At 38.1% G+C, this 26,108-nt stretch overlaps 1 protein-coding gene across 9 annotated transcripts in view; it reads left to right on the top strand.

Annotated features, from left to right (window-relative positions):
- Nucleotides 1-26,108, top strand: part of TPK1 (thiamin pyrophosphokinase 1) — a 335,076-nt gene that overhangs the window by 76,266 nt on the left and 232,702 nt on the right. For 6 of the 9 annotated variants that reach the window (XM_072153367.1, XM_072153366.1, XM_072153373.1 and 3 more), the window contains one exon: nt 25,085-25,159. The exons of the other annotated variants lie outside the window; for them this stretch is intronic. In XM_072153367.1, coding sequence (XP_072009468.1) covers nt 25,085-25,159 — 75 coding nt within the window. The remainder of the gene's footprint in view (nt 1-25,084; nt 25,160-26,108) is intronic. 9 annotated transcript variants of the gene reach the window in all.

The following is a 26,108-nucleotide window of genomic DNA, read 5'->3' as shown; positions in this document are numbered from 1 at the left end:
CCGGAGGAAACCCACGCAGACACAGAGAGAACATACAAAATCTTTGCAGATGTTGACCAGCGCTGCAAGGCTGTAGTGCTAATCACGTTGCCACCATGCTGCCCATAAATCTCCCTATCATCTATCTCCTATAAAATTCTCCCATATTACAGTTTGTTTTACCATACTAAAGGGAGCCTCTTGCTGACTGTGACTGGTCATAAAATAGTTTTATTTTGGGGCCCCACTTTTAGTTTTGCCCAGGGCCCCACTTTGTCTAGAACCGGCCCTGTTTATATGCACAGCCACCTTGACTACAATATCCGGCTATAAACACATGCTGCAGATTTGGTACAGTATTTGGTATAGTATATAGTAGACAACATTAATCGTTTAAGTATAATTCTTTCCAATATATCCCCTTTGTGTTTATGATCCAATCCTCAGAGCACTAATCATAAAATTAAAGGGAGTCTACAAGCAGTTTTAACCATACAAAGCTGCAGACAGTGTAAGGTATCAGCCCTGGGGATCTATGTTACTGTACATTTGTGTGTATGTCGTTAGTAGCAGCAGGGCTGCGGCATTCATATCCCAGGATTGTAGCTAAACATGGGGCACGGGGGGTGGGGGGAAGTCTCCTCAAACTGATGTGGTTTTTATATCTCTTTATTCAAACCCTCAGAACTGCTGAAATATCTAACCAGAAGCCTGCTACAGCAGTGACTCAGAGCAGAGGTGAGCAGCTGTACTGTTTCCACTGAAGAAGTTCCTTACATCAGTGCACCGCACCAGAGTGTTCCTAGCCCATTTACAATCCTGAACATGAATGCATTTCTCACAGACCTGCTGCTACTAACAATAAACACAAATGTATGGTTACTCAAATCTCCACAGCTGTTAGCAAACACTTTCTTCAGCTTGGTATGGTCTAAATTGCTGGCAGACACTGAGTTCCAATCCGCAGTGCTAAACATTTTCAGTCCCCAGTCAAGATTAATATCAAAATGTAGGTGATTCTTTAGAAGAAACTAAAAAGCATTAAAAACCTTGTGCTTTGTGACTTAATTTTCAGGTGTACTAGTTGTACCTCGCTGCCACTCGTCTTCCTTAGATTGTCCTCATATACCTTATAAATACAGATAATAAAGAGGATATTTTGTTTTGCTACATATAGTCACTGATAGGTTTTGTAATAAAACAAGAGCCCTTTCTCTCTGCCCGCTTCTCAAGTCCTTCTTTCTTTTTATAGCGCTCTGCAGAAAACATAATGACCAATTACAGGCTCCGTAGAGGTGATGAACTACTCCTTCATCTCTTCATTTTTCTCTCCAAAGCTAGATATCCATCCTCTGCTAATAAAAGAAGAAAAAGCCTTTCCTCATCAGAGATTTCATTGAATTCACTTGCGGCCAGCCATTTAGCCCTGCTGTAGCAATATGTAACACCACGGAAAAGAACTGTTCTTCAAAATAGATAAATGTGCAAAAATGTTAAAAATAAGAGGATTTATTCTTTTGACTCGCTTCAGAAGCCAGGTTCTAGGTCAGTTCATATCACAAGAAGTAATTTTGTGTCTGAGAAGAATGAGTCAGTTTTTTTCCCCATGCTGCTAAATTAGACAGCTGCTATGGATTACATTTCATGCTTCTTTCACACACCAGTATTCTCCCCACTGCTAATCCTGGAGCTACTTAGAAATATATGTAATTAACATCATCACCTCGACTTTATCGTTTATGAAATGTTGTCACATTTCATTGTTTGCCATTTCTGTGGTTCCAGAACACACTTTTAAAATCCATTCTTTTCATTGATTTACTTTTAAAAGTTAGGATAATATATTTAGAGTGTACTTTTCATTTCTGAGGTGGATTATCTAAAACGGGAAGGGAAAAAAATGCAACTCCCTAAAAGATATGGAGGCAGATTTTTTCAGAGCTTTTACACCAGTTTTCTGCTGTACAAGCACTTTTAATAGTCTCAATTTTTGGGGCATAAAAGGGGCCATGCCGGTGGTGGCGTGGGCTGGCACCGGCTATAGTGCAGAATATTTACGGTGGAGGGTTTACATTGTGATTTGGTGCACCATAGGCCTTCACATGATACATATCCCATACAGTTGCCCCCGATGAAGCGGGATGGATTAGCGAATACAGTAGAGAAGCTGTAAAAAGAATCATTCACAGACTATAAAAGCCCATCAGGACTACAGACCACTTTATGTCCTTTTGGACTTAAAGGGAACCTACCACCACGATTCTACCTATAAAGGTAGATCGGGTGTTAGGTGGATGAATGTGACTAGGGGATTAGGCAAATTTTTAGAAATTTTTAGAAAACTTTAATCTGCGGATATGTAAATTTTTTTTAAGCGGCTACTGGGGCGTGGAGTAACCGAACATGAGGCTACAAGTCGCGGCTACTCCACGCCCCAGTAGCCTGTTTTCTCCACCTACCATTTCATCTTTGGTGCGCAGCTCCGCGCAGCTACGAGGCTACTCCACGCCCCAGTAGCCGCTTAAAAAATTTACATATTCACGGATTAAAGTTTTCTAAAAGATAGCCGGAACGTGAGGATTAGCCGAAAAAAGGGCTATCCTCACGTCCCATTCATCTACCTACCACCCGATCTAACTTTGTAGGTAGAATCATGGTGCTAGGTTTCCTTTAAGTAATGGTTGCCTGTAGCTTCCTTGCATGATTTAAGATGAACAAAATTAGCTACTTTTGGATAGATATTGGATTGGATAGCGTTTAGTAACATGCTTTACAGCAGCTTGAGGACCATTGGCTGCAATAGACTGGATCCAAATCATTGAGGTCTAAAGGGAGGTGGCCATCAACTTGTCAGTAATATGTTTTCTATAGTGGTGTTATCTTCTATTGTTATCTTGTCCATGAAGTAAATGAGCTATATAGAAACCCACTGTAGAAATAAGCAGTAGCCTGTTTTCAGGCTTAGTAGCCAAATTGTAGTATGTAGTACTTTTAGTGAACTATAATTGATGACATGGAAACATTTGTAAAAAATGATAAGTTGAGCATAAAAACCTTAAGGAGGTTATCCCCACATCTGGTTTATTGTACTACTTTTTGAGACTTTTTCTTTTTTGTTGCAGTTGAGATTTTTTTTTTTGCACAATTTTGTGCAACTTGGCTACTTTCAATAGATCTCTTCCATTAAATATGTCTCCACATGTATATGTACCTGTACTTTTGCCTCCTTTGAGAGCTTCAGCCTTTCCCTGTTCTAACTATTCTGCCTTTCTGCATGTACACAACTTACTGTTTCTCACTTCTTCACTTTGTCCTAAAGGTGTCACCCACTGTCCCTCTTTCGCTCACAGTCCATATTACTGATGGACAGGGAGAGGTGAGGGGGGAGAGCCCCTCCTATTCATCAGTGTTAAGACATGTAAACAAAGATCCACAGACAGTTTGCAGACGGTGCAAAAGTTAGTAGCAAGAATGCATTAACCTCTTACCGACGCGTAACAGTACGGCGCTCGCCGGGTCCCGGTGCAGGGAGAGGGCTCACGAACTGAAGAAATAAACACTTGCCGGTAACACTGATCGCAGGTGCTTTTAGCCGCCAATTGACGGCTACAAAAAGATTGCGGCATCCATGCGCCGAGGGTCGTCACTCCCCGTGATGTAATTGGGGAGCGGCGATCCGTCACCATGACAGCCTCTGGTCTTCGGTAGACCAAAGGCTGGCTCGTTTTAACAATATCATTACAATGTGTGATCAGCGCATTGTATTGAGTGAGGAAGAAGATCTCCATATACTGCCATTCTGTAGTAAAGCAGTATATGTTAGGATCTATCAAACAACTGAGGGTTAAAGTACCCTAGGGAATCTGAAAAATAGTAAAAATAAAAATTAAAAAAAAAAGTTTAAAAAAATTATAAGAAAAAACCTAAAAATTCAAATCACCCCCCTTTCCCCAGAACTGATGTAAATATTAATAAACAGTAAAAATCATAAACACATTAGGTATCGACGCGTCCAAAAATGCCTGATCTATCAAAATATAATTAGTTTTTTCACTATGTTTAACCGTGTAACAGAAAATAGCTTCCATAGTCAAAAATGGTCCTTTTTTGCCATTTAGAAAAATATAAAAAAAAATAAAAAAAAAGTGATCAAACGGTAGCACTGGCCTAAAAATGATAGCAATGAAAAGTCATCAAAAGTCACAAAAAATTACACTACCCACCGAAGTGTGAAAAAGTTATTGGCGCCAGAAGATGGCAAATTAAAAAAAAAAATTGTACAGGAGGTTTTCATTTTGTAAATGTATGAAAACATTATAAAACCTATAAAAATTTGGTATCCCTGTAATTGTACCAACCCAAAGAATACAGTAGACATGTCATTTTGGGCGCACAGTGAAAGCTGTAAAATCCAAGCGCATAAGAAATGACGCAAATGCATTTTTTTCACTATTTTCACTGCATTTGGAATCCTTTTCCTGCTTCCCAGTACACGGCATGGAATATTAAGTACCGTCACTATGAAGTGCAATTTGTTTTGCAGAAAATAGCCGTCACACAGCTCTTTACATGTAAAAATAAAAAAGTTATAGATTTTTAAAGGTGGGGAGTGAAAAGTAGAAATTAAAAAAAAAGGTCTGGTCGTTATGGCGTTAAAGGCATATGGGCAACTTATGTAAAGGAGTTACAAACACCTTTAAAAGTGGCACTGCAAACCTAAATGTCAGTATAAAGTCTCAACGTGACAGATGCAACAGATGGCACGCCCACCATTTCTGTTGCATGAAAGCCAGAGCAGATGCACCAAGATCCGATTGCGTGCGACACAATCCCAGCGCAGACCTTTGTTAGATACTGGTCACAGCCGTGCAAAACCTGAAAACGTCTAAAAGTCTGACGAAAGTGCGATCACGGACCCTTAGTAAATAAGCCCCAGTGTGATGATAAACCCCCCCTTCTGCATGAAAATAAGGAATTTCTTGGAGACACGTTAAATATTTCTAATACAGATTTCTTGCATACACCTATTGTTCCAGCATTTATTGTAGTTGCAACATACTTTTTAGTTTTTAGGCCAAAGTTTTATTGAATTTATTGTTCTAAAGTATAATATTGATAGATATATATATATATATACATATATACACTCACCTGCCACTTTATTAGGTACACCTGTCCAACTGCTCGTTAACACTTAATTTCTAATCAGCCAATCACATGGAGGCAACTCAGTGCATTTAGGCATGTAGACATGGTCAAGACAATCTCCTGCAGTTCAAACCGAGCATCAGTATGGGGAAGAAAGGTGATTTGAGTGCCTTTGAACGTGGCATGGTTGTTGGTGCCAGAAGGGCTGGTCTGAGTATTTCAGAAACTGCTGATCTACTGGGATTTTCACGCACAACCATCTCTAGGGTTTACACAGAATGGTCCGAAAAAGAAAAAGCATCCAGTGAGCGGCAGTTCTGTGGGCGGAAATGCCTTGTTGATGCCAGAGGTCAGAGGAGAATGGGCAGACTGGTTCGAGCTGATAGAAAGGCAACAGTGACTCAAATCGCCACCCGTTACAACCGAGGAAGGCAGAAGAGCATCTCTGAACACATAGTACGTCGAACTTTGAGGCAGATGGGCTACAGCAGCAGAAGACCACAGCGGGTGCCACTCCTTTCAACTAAGAACAGGAAACTGAGGCTACAATTTGCACAAGCTAATCGAAATTGGACAGTAGAAGATTGGAAAAACGTTGCCTGGTCTGATGAGTCTCGATTTCTGCTGCGACATTCAGATGGTAAGGTCAGAATTTGGCATCAACAACATCAAAGCATGGATCCATCCTGCCTTGTATCAACGGTTCAGGCTGGTGGTGGTGTCATGGTGTGGGGAATATTTTCTTGGCACTCTTTGGGCCCCTTGGTACCAATTGAACATCGTTGCAACGCCACAGCCTACCTGCGTATTGTTGCTGACCATGTCCATCCCTTTATGACCACAATGTACCCAACATCTGATGGCTACTTTCAGCAGGATAATGCGCCATGTCATAAAGCTGGAATCATCTCAGACTGGTTTCTTGAACATGACAATGAGTTCACTGTACTCAAATGGCCTCCACAGTCACCAGATCTCAATCCAATAGAGCATCTTTGGGATGTGGTGGAACGGGAGATTCGCATCATGGATGTGCAGCCGACAAATCTGCGGCAACTGTGTGATGCCATCATGTCAATATGGACCAAAATCTCTGAGGAATGCTTCCAGCACCTCGTTGAATTTATTTAGGCAAAAGTTATGAAGGCAAAAGGGGGTCCAGCCCGTTACTAGCATGGTGTACCTAATAAAGTGGCCGGTGAGTGTGTATGTATATATATGTATATATATGTAGTATTTTCAATAGACGAGGTTATGAAATGTAAACCATGTTTTGTTTTGTTTTTTTGTAATATATGGATGATATAAAGTATGTAACATACAGTTTAATATGTTGAAGAACTTATTTAGCATACAACATAAAAATTGAGGTCTGAAAAAAGCCTTAGCTACTTAAAAAACTGTGCTATGAAAAAAAGATATTGAACTACATACAATACAAAGCACTAAAGTTTCTTATCTACACATCATTGTCATTGCACAGTTTTTTTTCACATAATGGTGACAAGAATGCTTTCAGAATAATAATGTATACTGTCAAGTGGATTCTGCTCAATAATTATCATTTATCTGCATTTTTCCTTTACTTAACAGTGTTTGAACTCCAGAGCCGGAACAGATTAATTGCATTGTGTTATGTGGGTTTCCTGTCTAATACTGAATACTTGGTGTGTCCAATAGCTTATAATACTTTTGAATTTGTAACCTTGTAGAAAAATATCCTACTTAGTATGAATAAACTGTTTCCTAACGACAGGGTTCTTACTGAATAGGTGAGCTGCATATATTAAACATTATTGTTCTATAGATTTGAAATATCACATTTGAATTTGAACACAAATCTAAAAGTTTGTGTTTTATGAGCTAGTTATCATAGGGAAAACTTATTTACCTTTTTAGATAACTTTTAAATGCCTGAATACATTCGTATCAAATTAATGTTGCGTTTTTCCTATACAAATATGGGTCATATTTTTAAAACTCGTCCAAAAAAATGTTTAAAAATGTTCTAAGTTCAAGATACTAGTTTAATTCATTTAATGACTTGTAAGCGTTGTGCATTAACATGGCACACCCTATGTCTGTGTTTGCCCGCGGCATGTTACTCCCTTCACTGTCCCAACATGAGCATGTCGCTACCAGTCAGGCAAGAATTTGCAGATAAAAACAATTCACTGGGGGTTCTGGGAAGAAAATAAGCAAAATATATTTCCCACATGAAGTCACTAGGCTTCTTAAAAGTCATGCTTGATGGGGGCTGGCATCAAGCGGGTTTGAATCCGCTTATCTCTAGTCTCTGACTCTGAAACTATATTGCCCTTCCTGATTTATGGACTGACCTTAGACTTTTCAAAAACTCTTGTCAATCCTTGTACCTGACTCTTTGTATCTCTGTTCATGGCTGGCCTTATCTACAGAGCACAATTTCAAGAGGTAGCGGCCTGATACCCTCTCTGCAATGTAGCCCAGAACTCGGGGCTAAGAGGTTGCACCATTAACAAACAGATGCTTCAACATACGTCTCAGCAATGGTACTATGACATAATTGCTAGTGTCATGCCACTCCTCTTATTATTACTTTAATATATTGCTTAGAAGTTAGAGATAATCGCAAACAAAGAGTCGGATTTGGTTGAAAGTTTATCCCTTTCCATACACATTGCTGTATAGATGTCCACAGGACATGGTCTGTGTCATGTTCGTTTCTTTGACCGACACACTGGGAAATTAGAATTTTTTTTAATGGTATTAAAATATAATAAAAACTACCAAAATGTGTTATCTCTGTGATTAAGTCATTGTTTGAAATCAAAGAACGACAGGGATGAGTCATTTAGAATGCACAGTAAAAGCTGTAGAAACTATACTTTAATATGTGTATTGGTTGTATTTTTTGCATTGCGTTTTTTTTATCAAGCTTTCCAGTGCATTGCACAGAAAATTAAAAGGTGACAATAGGAAGTACAGTTTGTCCTACAGAAAATGAGCAGTCATTTGGATATGTAAATGGGAAAAATAAGGAACGGAGTAAAAACTATAAATGCAACAATGAAATAGTGCTCCACCAGTAAGGCGGAAAGCCATAGGCCCTATAATACCCACAAAAGCTGCTCTGTGCAGCAGATGCTGGAAGGCAAATGGTTAGCAGTTCAGCATCTGGCAATAACTAGAATACAAGCCAGTAGGGGTAATATGTTTGCAGACCATTTATATTCCCCAATATTATCCTGGGTTCTATAGTATTTAAATTTAAATGATCACCTTGTGCTAATATTTTATCAATTTTGTTGCTTTATAAGGTGACCCCCAAATCTGCTTTGTGGTTTAAAATATTGAGCCATAAATTAGTAAAGCTTTCTATAGAATTACAGGAAGCCGAGATCTAGAAAACGATGAGGAATAGATACAGAAAGTATATTGGAAAATTGTATATTTTTTCATTGTGCAAACAACATTTATTTGCCGAAAAGAGAATACCCCTTTAAGATTGAGCCAAAAGTGAACGCTCGATCGATGCCAAACTCTTAGGCTCCCTACACACAATGTATAATTTAGGATGCGTGCTAGCTATTATTTGTACAGCTAGTACTGATCCTAATTCACTTTTATGGTCTCATGCACAAGGCTGTGGATTTCTCGGCCTTGTGCATGAGCCAACTTTGGCTCGATTTATTTTTTTATTTTGTGCATATTTAAGCACTTATTAATGAAGTTCTGAAATTATCTAAAGAAGGCTCCCAACTTCCTGCCATTTATAGGATGACTGAGACAACCCTTGAGTTGACTTGCACATGCATTAGATATGTTGGCCACTTGAAGAATATAGGTTGTTGTTAACAGCAGCTAGTTATGATGAACCAAAAATAGATCTCTTTCAAGAAGATTTAGATTAATGCCAGGATTAAGCTGTGATGATTACTATCCTTTTTTTTTCCAGTATATATTTAAGTAGCTATGTATTAGAGATTCATTCCTACGCATCTACCCCCTTCCAGATCCCAATAATAAAATTGGCAACTAGGTTCACAAATACTGGCATTTCTAACATTCTGGCATTCTAAGGTTTAATTTACAAACTCCTGATCAACCTTTTTTTATTTTTCCTTTTCTTCTTGTTGAAGCAAACATGGCATTTCAGCACATACCAATGCTTTCATTATCCCAGTACACATTTTTGACAATTGAAACTTTCCTAGTGAAGCGTAAAGCAACCAACAGATAATAAGAGCTTCAGCTTTTCCTTCCTCCGTTGAGTTTTATTGTCTTGTTTTGTTTTCAGATGCAGGCATTTGCCGTTTCTATTTGCACAACTGGTATCCAGTAGAGGATTAGCCTTAAGTACTATCCGTTTAATTAAAAATAGTTCTGCTCATACTTAAGAGATTTTGCGATAAATGAGAAAATGTCAAGATCTTCCTGTTTTACTGCAGAGTCTCCAAGCTATTAATTTTCAAATGTGGTTTTGCTTATCTCGATATATTTTCTAATCCTTTCCTTTTCAGCCCCATCACGTGCTGTTTGGTGTTTTTGCATAAATGTGGTAGTTAGAACCATTGGTTCAGTGCAGTGCGGTCCACAAAATAAAGAATATTTTATATGATGCATTAGAGCTTAAAGGAAACCTACCACTTTAAAATGACCCCTCTGACCCACAAATACCTTAAGCTAGCTCAGGATGAGCTGATGCCGGACCATATTTTCAATTAAACCAGAAACCGCTGTATTTGTAGAAAAATTATTTTCTTGTGGTAGTAAAATCTCTCTTCGGCGCTTCTGTAAGCGTCATGCGGCGCGCACCCCGGACCCTGCTCCGCGGTCACGCTCTCGTCAGCGCCGCTCCCGTCACTAATTTTGCTGTGCCCGAGAGCCGGTGACGTCACCGAGCTCTCGGGCACACTAGCGCATGCGCACCACCTCCTCCCGGCGCGTCGCGGCCGGATCCCATTGCGCATGGGCGAAGTCCCGAAGCCTCGTAGTATCGCGAGGCTTCGGAGAGAAGACCGAGAAGACCACCTCCACTATGCTCGCCGCTATACTTCGCCCATGCGCAATGGGATCCGGCCGCGACGCGCCAGGAGGAGGTGGTGCGCATGCGCTAGTGTGCCCGAGAGCTCGGTGACGTCACCGGCTCTCGGGCACAGCAAAATTAGTGACGGGAGCGGCGCTGACGACAGCGTGATCGCGGAGCAGGGTCCGAGGTGCGCGCTGTATGACGCTTATAGAAGCGCCGAAGAGAGATTTTACTACCACAAGAAAAATAATTTTTCTACAAATACAGCGGTTTCTGGTTTAATTGAAAATATGGTCCGGCATCAGCTCATCCTGAGCTAGCTTAAGGTATTTGTGGGTCAGAAGGGTCATTTTAAAGTGGTAGGTTTCCTTTAAACAGAAATGAAATCCATACAACAAAGCTGATTATGCCACAATCATGCTTACATTTGTTAGACCATTGGTATTGTGTTACTAGTGTATACTTTTTTTGCTATGCCAATTTGGTGTATTTGCTTTATTTTAAAATCATGTTTCAGACATACTTTTTTTCAAGGTATCAAGTTTTTGCATTTTTTGCATTTTCTTTTAAACTCAGTACTCCTTCTCCAGAAAAACCATGTTTAGGCCAACCATTATATCGGAACAAAATCTCATCTGATATCCTTGAATTTTTCGATATTTGATGGATTAATATCCATTACCGGTAGTCCCCGACTTACAGGCAACCCCTAATTACAGACGGACCTCTCTGCCCACTGTGACCTCTGGTGAAGCTCTCTTTATGCTCTACTTTAGTTACAGGCTGAAATCATCAGCTATAAGGTGTATGCCAGGAAGTTTTATTGTTAATGATTTGTCCCATGACCGCACAAATTTCAGAAAAACCAATTATCGCAGGGACAAATACAAAACATATACAATTATAAAATATACCAGTTCCAGATTAAATACAAATTCAACTTAAGTACAAACCTAATGAACCTATCTTATATGTAACCCAGGGACTGCCTGTATATGGAAAATCTACCTGTTATTAATTCTTGAATATTAACTTAAAGGCCCATTTATTGCAAATCATGTTAGTCATGGCAATATCTGGTGTTGATCTTCTGTCTTACTTCATTGGTTTCTGATGGAGGTATATAGATAATTACAACATCATGGCCAGTAAGATGGATTTGAAAATTAATAGAACTGAAGACTTAAAGTGCTCTTAGGGTAACCATATTCATATATATAGGTTGTGATGGCTTGTGGTGTCTGCACTCACCTTTTGAGGTTATACTAAGCACTAACACTTATTGAATTAAGTGCATGGCTGTCACTGGCTCTTTGTTGCAGTAGAGGAAACTAAAACATTGTAAATGCTAATAAGTAGGAAAATTTAGACTTTTGGCGCATTGCCATAGTGCACACAAAGGTTGAATGCTCCTAAGCTGCTTTTTTATGGTGCACAGTCAGGACCCTTTACTTCTGCAGCTTCTCTACACTAGCTGAATAATTTTATTTCTTGTCTGAGTGATATGGATTTGGAATACACATACTCTGATACCAGAAATCTAGAAGGAATTTTTGAAAGATCTTGGAATGTTGCTAGATTGATTTAGATTATTTCGCACTGATTAATGTAAACATTAACATGGCCCCACAGTCACGTTGATGTGGACAGACAATAGGCAGTGTCCATGGAAAAATACAGAAAGTATGAAAGGATCATCATAGTCCATCAGGTTTGTTCTGGCCAGAAAAAAGTATTGTCTGCTGTTGTTTTAATTGAGACATGGAATCTACCTTAATTAATTAAAAGTTCAATATGCAAAAAGGATCTAAGGCTCCACCAAATGTATTTCAGTGCTTTACTGTTGAGCACAGGAGTACATAAGCTGTATGTGTATCATACTGTACTGCAATAGGTTACACATGAACATTAACTGGTTATACTACTTAATGAACCTTTACGTTCAACCAGAGAAGTTTATGGTAAAATATGCAGATAACATAATCTGAGGAAAACAATAGGAAAATATTTTATCACAACATTTTTCCTAATTTTATATAATCTGCTACAAAAATAGTTTATATTAATGTTAATCACAATTACATTGTTCTAACATACTAATCTACCCATTCATGGAAATGACACCCTGTGAGTTGTACAGCGTAGAATCAAAGTACATCATGAGATAATAACAATGCATTGATTTATATTTTTATTCCCAAAAGCACAAACTGTAAGCCAAAAAAGTTCATCCTGCAAAACTGCTGTCTGCATTCTTCATATCTTGGAAGCACCTTCAGATTATTTTTACTTGTGTTCTCCTATGTTTGAATACATCAAGTGCATATCAGTGAGTTCTTTCAATTACTTTTATGCTCCATAGAAGGCATCTCATAAAAGTCAAATGGTTTGAGCCATCTGCCGAAGTGATGGGACGCTAGTTAATTGAATCAAACCGTACAATTGATTATCTCAGCAGCTCTCATTAAAATGTGCTAGCAAGCCAGTCAGTATGAATACCACTCAAAGACTTATTCTAGGTACTCATCAGTGTTTATGGAAAATAATTTTTTCATAATTTCAACTGGGGGCATTTATCTGTGCTTCTACGCCAGTTTTATGACATATAAGCACTGAAATAATAACAATTCCTTACACACTGCAAGAAATCATGATTATTTTGTGATTACTCCACTTCCATACAATGTTGGCTTGGAGGGGTGCAGAAGCATTGTTCTGGACGTCAGCCGCTTGCTGACCTTCTACTGTGTGCCGCTGCCGAAGCACACAGTAGGTCAGCGAGCGGCTGACGTCCCGATCCCTGTGACTGACGTCGTGGGGGCACGTAGAAGATACCGCAGCATTGATCGATTGAAGAGGACCTGCTGGGGGGACGTCGGAAGGTGAGTACACAATTTGTTTTTTTCCTTGACTCCAGTATAATCCGAATAACAGTTTTTCAGCACATTTTTTGTAGTGAAAAACTTTTATATTTTGATACATCTGCAATTTGGGATGCAAATATTCTTCACATGTTTAAGGAAGTTGGAACCTTAGAAGGTTGTGATTATAACATACTGCAATATCTGCAGGGTCTATTACAGATTGTGCTATGACAAGTATGGGTGCTATGGTGGAGCTCTTAGCTATAATAGCAATTAATTGCACCCTTATGAGTTCATAGCGGATTATGATCATATACAATATAGCACTTTATAAATGCCCAAATAGCATTTGACCATTGCACTTAAGCGATTAACACCTGCATTCAGTGTTTGGCGTTATGGGTGGGCTCTACCTGCAGAAGAAACTCGCTGTCAGCCCTTGCTGAACCATGCTATTACAACACGCAGTGTTAAAAAACTGTGGACAATTTTCACATAAAAAAACACATTTTTCTACTATCCCCAGATATGTAGTATTTAATTTGCCTCTAGTTTAAAATATTTTTTTCATGTGGACGTCTTCCGAAGAAGGCTATTCTGTGTTACTTTGCATTAACACTCTGATGCTGTGGATTGTGTTATTTACCCCTTCCCTACTTGCAACCTCTGCAGTGGAAACTCTCTTCTCGCAGCTGGAGACTGCCATGTGTGCTGCGACTGTACTGTGATAGACTTAGATCTCTTATTCCTCAAGTCGTGGATAATTTTCTTTCTTCTGTTATATCTGTGTGATGCAAAGCCAGCTGGAATTGGGATGTGTTTGCGCAATCGTTGAGCTACAATGAGAAAAAGGAGGGGGTAAAGTGTGCTGAGCCAAGACAAGCAGGAGATGTGTAATGTACAATCAGGGTGGTAAAAGCAGGGGATATCAGATCCTTCTATATAGGCAAAAAATAGAGACTAGACCTTAGTAGATTGTGAGATATAGACGCGGCTTCATCCCAGAAGTGAGATAAATTATTTCCTACGAAGAAGTTTTAGTTACAAAGATCAAATCCTTGGCATGGAACCTGCACACTTTTATCTGGAGTTGATTGGGAGAAATAAAATTTTGCAATAAATACACGTATGATAATAACAAAAGGGTTTAAGTACAAAGACAAACAAATGACACATTGATGCAAAAGTTGAAGTTGTACATTCATACCTGAGAAATATGCTATTCTCAGTGGCTTAGTTTTAAATGAAAGAGTTGTTGAAGTAGAACAATGACCCAAAAATATTTGTAAGAACTAGATAAAAACAAATAATAAAAGGCAAAACACCAACTTGGTTGAATTTATTACAACTCTGGACTGCTACTGTTGGACTGGACTGCTCCATCAGATTATGTGCCAAAAAGTAGCAGTCCAATTGCGCAATTTTGTAGTGATTTGGCACAAAAACATGCACAGCGGACCAACTGGGGTCTTTAAAGATGTCATAAAACACCACTTTCTATAGAACATTCTCATAGGATATTGAAATAACCTGGATTATCACAATCCATGAAAACCTGTCAATCGAACAAAATAACAATCCATATAAATATTCAATGATTTTATATCGCAGTCAAATTTTATTAATAATCCGTAATGAGATATTTTGGGTTAAGCGTTATGTACTTGAAAAGTAGAAATATTTTCACAGGAAAATATGAAGGCCATATTAAAGGACGCAGATTACAACCATTAGATTTCTAAAATACACATTCAAAATTCCATTGCTTTTTCATGCTTAACATTTTATCTAAATCTATTGACAGCCTGACCCACATGTTTATAAGTGGTGTCATGTAGTGCAAATTCTGACTCCAGTCCGATGATCATTTACATTTTGAAAATTTAGCTGAGTGAACTCCATACATGTCCATTTTAACTGGATATCGTATGTCACGATATTAACTTTCTAATGAAGGCACATATACAGTGTAAAACTATCTTTATTCACCATCTTATATAAATATTATGATTTTTCAAATTTAGATGAAAATGGTTAGTTAGTATAATAGGGCATTCATTATCAAAAGGCATTAACTTGATACTAACAGCGGTTACAAATCTTTAAAGTATGCTGCAATGTATGGAAAAAGGTAAACTTAAATAAGAACAGACTGATGCAAGAAAGGACCGAGAATGCTTCCATACCGCATTTCCATTTATCAGCTTTTCTTAGCATAAAATGAAATCTATGTATTCTAATATCCCCACATAAGCCTGGTTAAAGTCACTAAATGAGGTTGATAGAATGATCACAGCCCAATAATGTTAGGCGCATAAATGCACCAAAGTCAACCGCAAGTACAGTAATAAACCAGGAATGTAATGAGAATTATTTCCTGACAAGACTTGTTTTGTGGGAAAAGTTATAAAGCCACTTATAACATAAAGTTTTATAACAAGAACCTAAATTAGGCTTCACTAAGAGATATGGCTTCTTTAAAAAGAAATGTTCGCAAAGACGCCCAAGTTACTTTGGCCAAATGTAGATTTATAGGGTTGAAATACTTATTCTCAATAATTCTTAATTAAGTCTGACGGCTTTAGTGTTGAGACTAAAGGAAATGGCTGAGAAGACAGGCTGAAAACAAGACCAATTCCTTGTAGTCCCATAGCTAGTCTTTATTTACAGGTTTTGCTGTATTTCTTGGGGATAGCGAAGCAGTAGTGGTTTTAATTATACATGATGTGCACCGTCGCTCGTCATAACTAATAAATAAAGATACTTCTGCACCTCTACCTGTCCCACTATCTGAATTATAGCTCAATGGTGAAAGCCAAACACAAAGCCTCCATTCTGCAGCAATTATACTTCATTTGCACATTTCTGAAGAAGTTGTTAAGTGAAAAGCTTTTATATGTACAAGCATTAGGCTTTCTTGAAAAACACAAAAACTAATGACTATTAACGGGAATTCAATAATGTCTGTTAATCCATCGAAATAAAACTCCTTTTGCAAAACATCAATCAAGGTGGAAATAAATATTTTTCATGTAACGAATACACTCAATAACAGCTTTACACGTCCTGCTAGAATTTCTGTAATTATTTTAACTTTTGAGCACTTCATGACTTTGGATTATTAATAATAAGGAGAGAAATAAACAAATACCAGTAGTTTACCATTTTATTAAGCCTGTAGATCATTATAGAATTCATTCTCTATGTCCTGCCATGTTGGGTAGCTTTAACCCAACATGAAAATGCACATCACATTTGACTTTGCTATTTTTATCTTATAACAAATCAACCATCAAAATCCATTGTGATAAACCAGGGGCACTTGCTCATAGATCCAGGTATCGGGACTGTGGTAATCTTCTTAATTGTTCTCCGTGACCTCCTTCCTTCTAAAATCCACTTTTAAATGTTGCTAATGAACCAGAAGGGCATTACTGGAGCTGCTTCATACTACAGATTAAAAGGCTACTACACTGTGCAAGGAGCACTTCCCCCTCCATCCGTGTGCTGAAACTTCCAATGCAGCAATGAGAATACATTGGGCAGAGGAAAGGGGGAGACAGTATGTAAAGCAGCCTGTAAAGCAGTAGCATGAAGGGGTTCTGGTAGCATCCCCAGAGCCCTTCTTAATATAATATTAAAAGTTGATTTTAGAAGGAAGGGGGCCATGTATAACAGGTATAAGAATCCCTTGAATTTTTCATGCTTGATTTTGATGGTAGATTTCCTAGAAAAGGGAGATTCCCATCTCCCACATTCCTGAAGATTAGTCCTATCACAATTATAAGGTGGTGGGAGTTGTGAGAACTGTTCTTTACTGTTTCTGTAACTCCCCAAGGCATACAGAAAGAGAGTAGCTCATTTTTCTACACTGTCTCATAATGGATGGGTGGTAGGGGTTGCATCCCTACGATCACCTGTTAATGAAACATCCTGCATTATATTACAGGCAGTCCCCGGGTTACATACAAGATAGGATCTGTAGGTTTGTTCTTAAGTTGAATTCGTATGTAATTCGGAACTGTATATTTTATCATTGCAATCCCAGCCAGAACTTTTTTGGTCTCTGTGACAATTGGATTTTAAAAATGTTGGGTTGTCATAAGAATCAATTTTAACACTAAAACTTCATTACAGACACCAGTGATAACTGTTACAGCTGATCATTGTAGCCTAGGACTAAAGCACAATAAATTACCAATATCCAGAAGTCTGTTTGTTACTAGGAGTCGTATGTAAGTCGAGTGTTCTTAAGTAGGGGACTGCCTGTATTTCAAATAGTTTGTTTATATAACTATTTTGTTTGAATGTACAGATATTTTATGTAAGTTATTTTTTATTTGATTTGTGCCACATTAAATTTTTGCACTTTTTGTTTATATAGTTGCTATCATTATCTTCATGGTTCCCTCTGACATTAGGAATCTTTGTTTTTTGCGTCTCTGCATATAGATTTTTGTTGACTTTATATTTATCCATCATGTTGTAGAAATGTTCTTTTTTTTATTACATCTGTATCATAGTTTTGGTGAATGTTTTAAACTGAGCTCAATATTTTACTTCATTATTATGGTTTTTTTTTTTTAAACAAGTCAAGTGAAATTGAGTGGTTTGCTTTTGTACCATAATTGTTTTCGTTTTAATGCTAAAAATCATGTGTGTAACTAACCAGAAATTAATTTGTTTGATTAGATTGGATTTGAAAAAAACCCTTTTAATAATAATGTAAAAATGTACAATAATAGTGTATTTTATCTTCAGATACAATTCTTCAAAAGCTTTGAAATTGGATGTTTAATTCCTTCATGGTGGAAGTTGCTAATCAGCTACTAATCATGTGAAATACCAAAACATTAATTTAATTAAAAGATCATTTATCTTCCGCTACAAGAAGCGCTAAATATTTATCTCGTAGGTTGGGGGTATTCAATGCTGAAGTGGCTGTGTACTTGATTAAGTGTGCAAATAATTCTGTTCTTACGACCAAGTTAATGAGAGAGTAAGTTGGAATATGGTCCCATCCATCTGATCAGTGCGGCTCTGTATACTGTCAGATGGATTTAGGACACTGGGGTTCTTCTGGATGTGAGTCCGATGAGACACCTTGGCGCTTCTCCTCTCTCAATACTTCAATGAAACTGTAACAACACATCAGCTTCATTGAGCAAGCTGTGTAACTACAGCACTTGTTTATTGAATACACGGTGTAGTACTCTTGTAGTAGGCTTCACTAGCAGCACAGGCGCCGAGAACCCGGGACCAAGGTGAGTATACAGGGTTTTTTATGCAGTCACAAACAGGAATCATAAAGAGTGACTTGGGACACTAGTTTACAACAACATATGTTTGGTTATCTGTTTGGAACCGTAATATAGAAGGCAGAAAGCTATTAGATATTAGTCTTTATACTTTCATGGTAAAAGTCCTGTCCGTGATGACAGATATACCGGCGGTCGCCTACTTGAGGACACTTGAGTTACAGACGACCCCTAGTTACAGACGGACCCCACTGTGACCCACTGTGACTTATGGTGAAGCTCTTTGGATGCTGTACTATAGTCTCCAGCCTGCAATGATCAGCTGTAAAGTGTTTGTAATGAAGTTTTATTGATAATCCTTGGTCCCATTACAGCAAAAAAATGTTGAAACTCCGATTGTCACTGGGACAAAATTTTTTTCTCTCTAGAACTACATTTATAAAATATACAGTTCCGACTTACATACAAATTAAAGAACAAACCTATGGAAACTATCTTGTACGTAACCCTGGGAACTGCCTGTACAAGGAAAATCTTCAATTTATATCCATCAACCTGTTTTTTTTTATTACTAGTAAAAAACTGTGCCCATGGGATAGGAGTGGTGGTACTGAGCTGCATCTATATGCAGGATAGGGGTAGCACAACTAAGCTGTGACCGTATATTCAGGATCAGAGTAGTGGTACTGTACTGTATATACAAGATAGAAGTAGTAGTACTGTGCTGTGCTCATATTTTCATGATAGGAGTAGTGGTAACGAGTTGTGCCTGAGGAGTAGTGGTGCTATGATGTGTGTATATATGTGTGTGTATATATATATTATACAGGATAGGAGTAGTAGTAGTACTGTGCTGTGCCCACATTTACAAGATAGGAGTAGTAGTACTGTGCTGTGCCCACATTTACAAGATAGGAGTAGTAGTACTGTGCTGTGCCCACATTTACAAGATAGGAGTAGTAGTACTGTGCTGTGCCCACATTTACAAGATAGGAGTAGTAGTACTGTGCTGTGCCCACATTTACTAGATAGGAGTAGTAGTACTGTGCTGTGCCCACATTTACTAGATAGGAGTAGTAGTACTGTGCTGTGCCCACATTTACTAGATAGGAGTAGTAGTACTGTGCTGTGCCCACATTTACTAGATAGGAGTAGTAGTACTGTGCCCACATTTACAAGATAGGAGTAGTAGTACTGTGCTGTGCCCACATTTACAAGATAGGAGTAGTAGTACTGTGCTGTGCCCACATTTACAAGATAGGAGTAGTAGTACTGTGCTGTGCCCACATTTACAAGATAGGAGTAGTAGTACTGTGCTGTGCCCACATTTACAAGATAGGAGTAGTAGTACTGTGCTGTGCCCACATTTACAAGATAGGAGTAGTAGTACTGTGCTGTGCACACATTTACAAGATAGGAGTAGTAGTACTGTGCTGTGCCCACATTTACAAGATAGGAGTAGTAGTACTGTGCTGTGCCCACATTTACAAGATAGGAGTAGTAGTACTGTGCTGTGCCCACATTTACAAGATAGGAGTAGTAGTACTGTGCTGTGCCCACATTTACAAGATAGGAGTAGTAGTACTGTGCTGTGCCCACATTTACAAGATAGGAGTAGTAGTACTGTGCTGTGCCCACATTTACAAGATAGGAGTAGTAGTACTGTGCTGTGCCCACATTTACAAGATAGGAGTAGTAGTACTGTGCAGTGCCCACATTTACAAGATAGGAGTAGTAGTACTGTGCTGTGCCCACATTTACAAGATAGGAGTAGTAGTACTGTGCTGTGCCCACATTTACAAGATAGGAGTAGTAGTACTGTGCTGTGCCCACATTTACAAGATAGGAGTAGTAGTACTGTGCTGTGCCCACATTTACAAGATAGGAGTAGTAGTACTGTGCTGTGCCCACATTTACAAGATAGGAGTAGTAGTACTGTGCTGTGCCCACATTTACTAGATAGGAGTAGTAGTACTGTGCTGTGCCCACATTTACAAGATAGGAGTAGTAGTACTGTGCTGTGCCCACATTTACAAGATAGGAGTAGTAGTACTGTGCTGTGCCCACATTTACAAGATAGGAGTAGTAGTACTGTGCTGTGCCCACATTTTAACAAAATAAAGGGTCCAGCTGCGATAAGATCAGGTGTATTTCTTGCTTTAATCCAGGTTCTTTTGAAACATCGACAGGTGGCTTGAAAACATGTCAAGGAGTTTCTAGCATCTAATTGGCCTTAAACATGACAATGTGGTGAGATTATCAGGCTACAGGTTTATATACACTTTAATTTAGATTCTGAACATTCACTAGTATCTGACACATAGAAAGAGAGATGAGAACGATCAGAGATGATGATATGCATATTGCACATGACCTTCTCAGCTCTACTATCACAACCACATCACAGCCACAGCACATCTCTGCTTTTACTCCTTCCCTAGATAAACAACTTATCTGCCTGTAGCTTGTAGTTTTACGTTGTGTTATTGTTTGCTGACAAGAAGTTGGTGTCTGTGTGAGCTCATCCTGGAATGCAAGGGTGGGGGCTTGAGACAGAGAACATCTCAGCTCAGTGCAGCGTCAGGACGATATGATAGAACAATATGTCTGCCGACCCTAAACTCAGGACCTTTTGGAGGACTCGCACTCCTAGGTCCTGAAAGTTCAATTGTAATACATGTGTTTATGGGTTGAGTCTTCTTCATACAGCCCCAGTGTTTTCTGCATATTGCAACAAACATCTGTGGCTAATAACTGCAATCTGTAAGGTGAAAGGTTATTTGATTACTTGCATTAATATTTTTCTACTGTATGTGTGGTATTCTTTTTTACTCAAAGCATATTACATCTTCATACTGCTTCCACATTAAAGTGAGGAAGCAGAGTTACTCTTTACTTTTGTTCTTAATTACTTTGTTCAGCGTCTTCCATTTGTAAGTTTTGTGTTAATAGGGAGGCAGTGAAAACTGAAATCAATTAAAGACTTGACAGTATGGAATCATTATCACAAATTACATTGAAACAACGGATAAGTATGTTTACATGGTCTGACATATCTGAATGAAAGATTGCTTTGAAATATCTTTTTTCTTTGATAAAATATCTTGTTAATCACTTGTACAAAATGTTCTGCAGTGATTTGTTATACAGTAAAGCATGCCATTTTATCTCATTTGAACACAATGTAAATCCAAATAAGTTCCAGCTAATCAAATAGAAATTCATGAAGCAGAAAGTCATCAATATGAATCCTATACCTATTTGTACTAACATGGCATTTAGAACCCTCCTTGCCTCACTTAGTAGGGCCCAGTAAGTGATGTTAAGGGACAATGTCTCCTAATTACAATCCTCATAGGTACATTTGTAACTTCGGTAACTTGGCAACCAATGGTGTCCAAGCTAAAAAAGACACACCCCTAGGACTGAGCATTATTAGCATACATAAGAGGTTTACCAGTGATTGAATAAAACTGAAGCATAACTACTTAAAGGGGTATTCTCGTCTGGGCATTCACATTCAGTTTCATTAAACTGACGTATATAAACATTTCTTGAATTATTAATCAATAAAACATTTGTGGTGTTTTGTTGTGGGCTCTGTTTTTAGGTGTTTTATTCTGCTCTCCAAATGACACTTTCTCTTTATTCTTTGGGTCTGTACGGTCACAGGGATACAAAATTTATTTAGGTAGTATTAGGCTTTCATAGATTTTAAAATATTAAAATCTTTTGTACGTAAAAATATTTTCAATTTTGCCAAATTCTGAGGCCAATAACTTTTTCACATTTTGGTGTACAGGCCTATGTAAGGTGTCATGTTTATGATTTTTGCTGTTTTATTTTTTTATGTGATTCAGGGAAAGGGGTGATTTAAATTTTTACTTTAAAAAAAATAAATAAAATAAAAAATTATTTATATAATAAATATATATATGTATATATATATATGTGTGTGTATATATATATATGTGTGTATATATATATATATATATGTGTATATGTATATATATATATATATATATATATATATATATATATATATATATATATTTTTTTTTTAACCATTATTTCAGACCGTCCAGGGTACTTTAACCTTGCATGGTCTGATTGATAATATTATAATCTGCAATACTACTGTATTGAAGTTTATAGCGATTGTACTGCTGATCTCTAATCACCTGCCATCTGCTGGCTATTAGAGATCATTACACATGGCAAGCCTAGGAGTCTCCATGTGACTGTAGGCTGCCATGGCAACCAACCCCCCCCCCCCTCCTCTGAAGACGTCACAGGGGGCAGCAATGAAATGGCAAGTTAACTGCCGCAAACGGTTCCAGCTATATTAAAGCAATAACAGACGGGTGTGAATTGTATTATACAGCCAAAACCCCCTGTGTATGTAGAGAGCTCAGCTTAGAAGCTCTCTCCATACACACCCTGCCGCACCCGTAGGGGTTAACATTAATATTGAGGTAGGGTCCACAAACTATTGTCCTGCATGCCACTGTTTGCCCTAAGTATACCACGGTAATTTACCATATATTACCTCTGGGATAACAGGTGTTCCTTAATAATATGTAGCCCTTACACCACAACTGACTATATTATTCCCTCTAAAATATAAATTATAATAAATACAAGGCTCCATGAGTATATTATACGGGACCCCTTGAATGACAATAAATGCTGTGGCTATTAAATTAACCCCTTAAGGACGCAGGGTTTTTCTGCTCATTTCTTGCTCTCCAACTTCAAAAATCCATAACTTTTTCATTTTTACGTGTACAGACCTGTGTGAGGGCTTATTTTGTGCGTAACAAATTTTACTTTCCCGTAATGTTATTTATTTTAACATGCCGTGTACTGCGAATCTGAAAAAAAATTCCAAATGTGGAAAAATTGAAAGAAAACCGCACGTGCGTCACGTTCTTGTGGGCTCAGTTTTTACGACTTTCACTCTTCGCTCCAAATAACACGCCTACTTTATTCTTTGGTTTGGTGCGATCGCGGTGATACCAAATTTATATAGGTTTTATTGTGTTTTAATACATTTTCAAAAATTAAACGAATGTGTACAAAAAAGAAAAAACTTTTTTTGCCATCTTCTGACGCTAATAACTTTTTCATACTTTGGCGCACGGAGATGTGTGAGGGGTCATTTTTTGCGAAATGAGGTGACATTTTCATTGCTACCATTTTGAGGTCTGTGCGACATTTTGATCATTTTTTATTTAATTTTTTATGTTATGTAAAAAGGTGTAAAAGTCGCATTTCGGACATTTGGGCGCCATTTCCCGCCTCGGAGGTCACCGCCGCCCGTAACCGTTTTTATATTTTGATAGATTGGCCGTTTTGGGACGCGCCGATACCTAATATGTTTGTGATTTTTACTGTTTATTATGTTTTATATCCGTTCTAGGGAAAGGGGGGTGATTTGAATTTTTAATATTTTATTAATTTTTTTAATTTTTTTTTTCTTTTTTTTTTCACTATTTTTTAGACCATCTAGGGTACATTAACCCTAGATGGTCAGATCGCTCCTACCATGTACTGCAATACAACTGTATTGCAATATATGGCATTTTTGCAGGTCATTCATTATAATGAGCCACTGGCTCATTGTAACGAATCTCCAGAAGCCATGTAGCCTCGTGTCAAAAGAAGACCCGAGGCTACCATGGCAACCGATCGCCGGCAAAATCACATGGTTAATAGCTGCGATCGGTGCAAGCATTCTGCATTCTGCAAAATGCAAAAAACCCCACCTTTGTATGAAGAGGACTCAGCCCGTGAGCCCTCTTCATACATCCCTTATACCTCTGCGCCGTAGAGCTACGGCGCAGAGCGTTAAGGGGTTAATGTGTGTCTGTGTCCTTACCTTACCTTATGGGGGTCTAGGCCGACCATATTATCCAAATATTCTAGATATGAGTGACAAATTTAACTGCTATCATCTCCGTCCCCAAGACCTACTTTGGAACATCTTTGGCTACCTATACAATGAATGTTATAGGGGTAGTTGATGGGCAGGAAAGCTACTGCTTGGTGACACAACAGGAGCTTAGGCATTTTGCAGACATTGCAGACCAATTAAGCTATTTTTGGACAAACTAGATTTTTTCTTTAAAGTGGATTGGACTTGGGCTTCCTTGTTAAAAAGAAAAGCTCAGAAAAGTGGGGCCTAGTGCCTGAGGAAAAAAGAAGAACATTTTAGAAATAATAATAATAATTGATCCTTTATTTATATAGCACACACAGATTATGCAGCACTGCACAGAGCTTGTCAGATCAGAACCTGCCCCCAATGGGGCTCACAATCTAATCAACCTACCAGTATGTTTTGGAGTGTGGGAGGAAAGCAGAGGAAACCCACACAAACACTGAGAGAACATAAACTCTTTGCAGATGTTGACCCTGGGACATGAACCCTGTAATTTTAACCACTAAGCCACCGTTCTGCCCCCAAATGTCCTTTGAAGAATGTTTTACACAATCTGCATGTACCGATTCAGTCATCAGGTAATGTTTGATGCAGCACCATAATATGAACCGTGTGGGAGTTATTTTACTGAAAGTACTAATACGGTCATTGGCAACTGCTTTATAAGAAATAGTACTTCTTTTACATACGAGGGAAGTTGCTAATCCAATTAGACTTTGATTTAGCGTAATAGCAAGCTATTATTGTGTTTTACATGAAATATTTCTGTCAATATGATGGACTTGTCTGCAATTTTTATTCAATTTGTTACTTAATAGTTGACCTGTGCTCAGCTCTTTATGTTTGACATAAAAAGTTAAATTTGTGTCATTTCTTACAGAAAACTTGAAATGTGGACTTATTATTCTCAATCAACCGCTGGACAAAGATCTTTTAGCTGATCTCTGGAGCAGAGGTACTACAGACCTTATGTGTAAAAGCCACTTGATGATACCAGTGTGCAGCATTTATCTATACATGACCCAAGCTGTTATAACACACAAGCCAGCTCAGCTTGACAGAAACTTGTAGAAAGGCTATACAAGGAATAATCTCATCTATGTCAAATATTCTACTATGTCCATTGTTTTTTCACTACACATCTTGGTGGCCTAAAACTGCTACAATTGGATCTTGTCAATACACAGTACAACTGTGTGCTGGCTTTTCTGATGTTAGTTGGACCCCATAGACAATAGCTGAAGGTTGTCAACATTTATTCTAGCTGACGAAAGAACTGAAAGACAATCTTTAAAAAAGAACATAATATAAATGATCCGAACTATCTAAAATTAAACTAACAATAGTTTGCAAATGATATGTTTCTAGCATAAAGATGTTTCTATTATGTGGCAGTTTTCACCTTTTGCATTAGTTTTCTTTTGCCATTTCTTCCTTTTACATAAAGCTTCTTAGTTGGACACTCCCTATAAGCGTAACTGTAAAGTTATAATTATTTTATGAGTTTATGTGATTCCCTCTTTGAAAACAAACAGAACGATTCCCATATTGTGATGCCCATACTTTTTTTCCCGAAATATCGAATTTTTTGTTCTGACCAGAAAAATTTATCTCAACAGAGGTGAAGTGGGCGGAGACTAACATCTTCCTGTACTTTCTCTGAAGTCTTTTATCTACCCACAGATCCCATGATGCCTTGGGTTCTTTCTCAAAGTAATTTAACATTAAACCCATTTAGATTCCCAAAAGTGAATCCACTGATAGAGACTAGCCTGGCAGCTTCTGTCACATGGAGGAGCATGGAATATGTAATAAGTGGTAGAAATCATAAGTAAACCAGTCACTATGTGTGTATTGCCTGTGCTGTGTGAACACTAAGGGTTAAAAGCTTATCTGCACAGAGG

This window comes from Engystomops pustulosus, chromosome 5 (genome assembly GCF_040894005.1).
Source record: "Engystomops pustulosus chromosome 5, aEngPut4.maternal, whole genome shotgun sequence".
Lineage (NCBI taxonomy): Eukaryota > Metazoa > Chordata > Amphibia > Anura > Leptodactylidae > Engystomops > Engystomops pustulosus.
The sequence above is the reverse complement of the archived record's forward strand: the minus strand, read 5'-3'. Positions and strand labels throughout refer to the sequence as shown.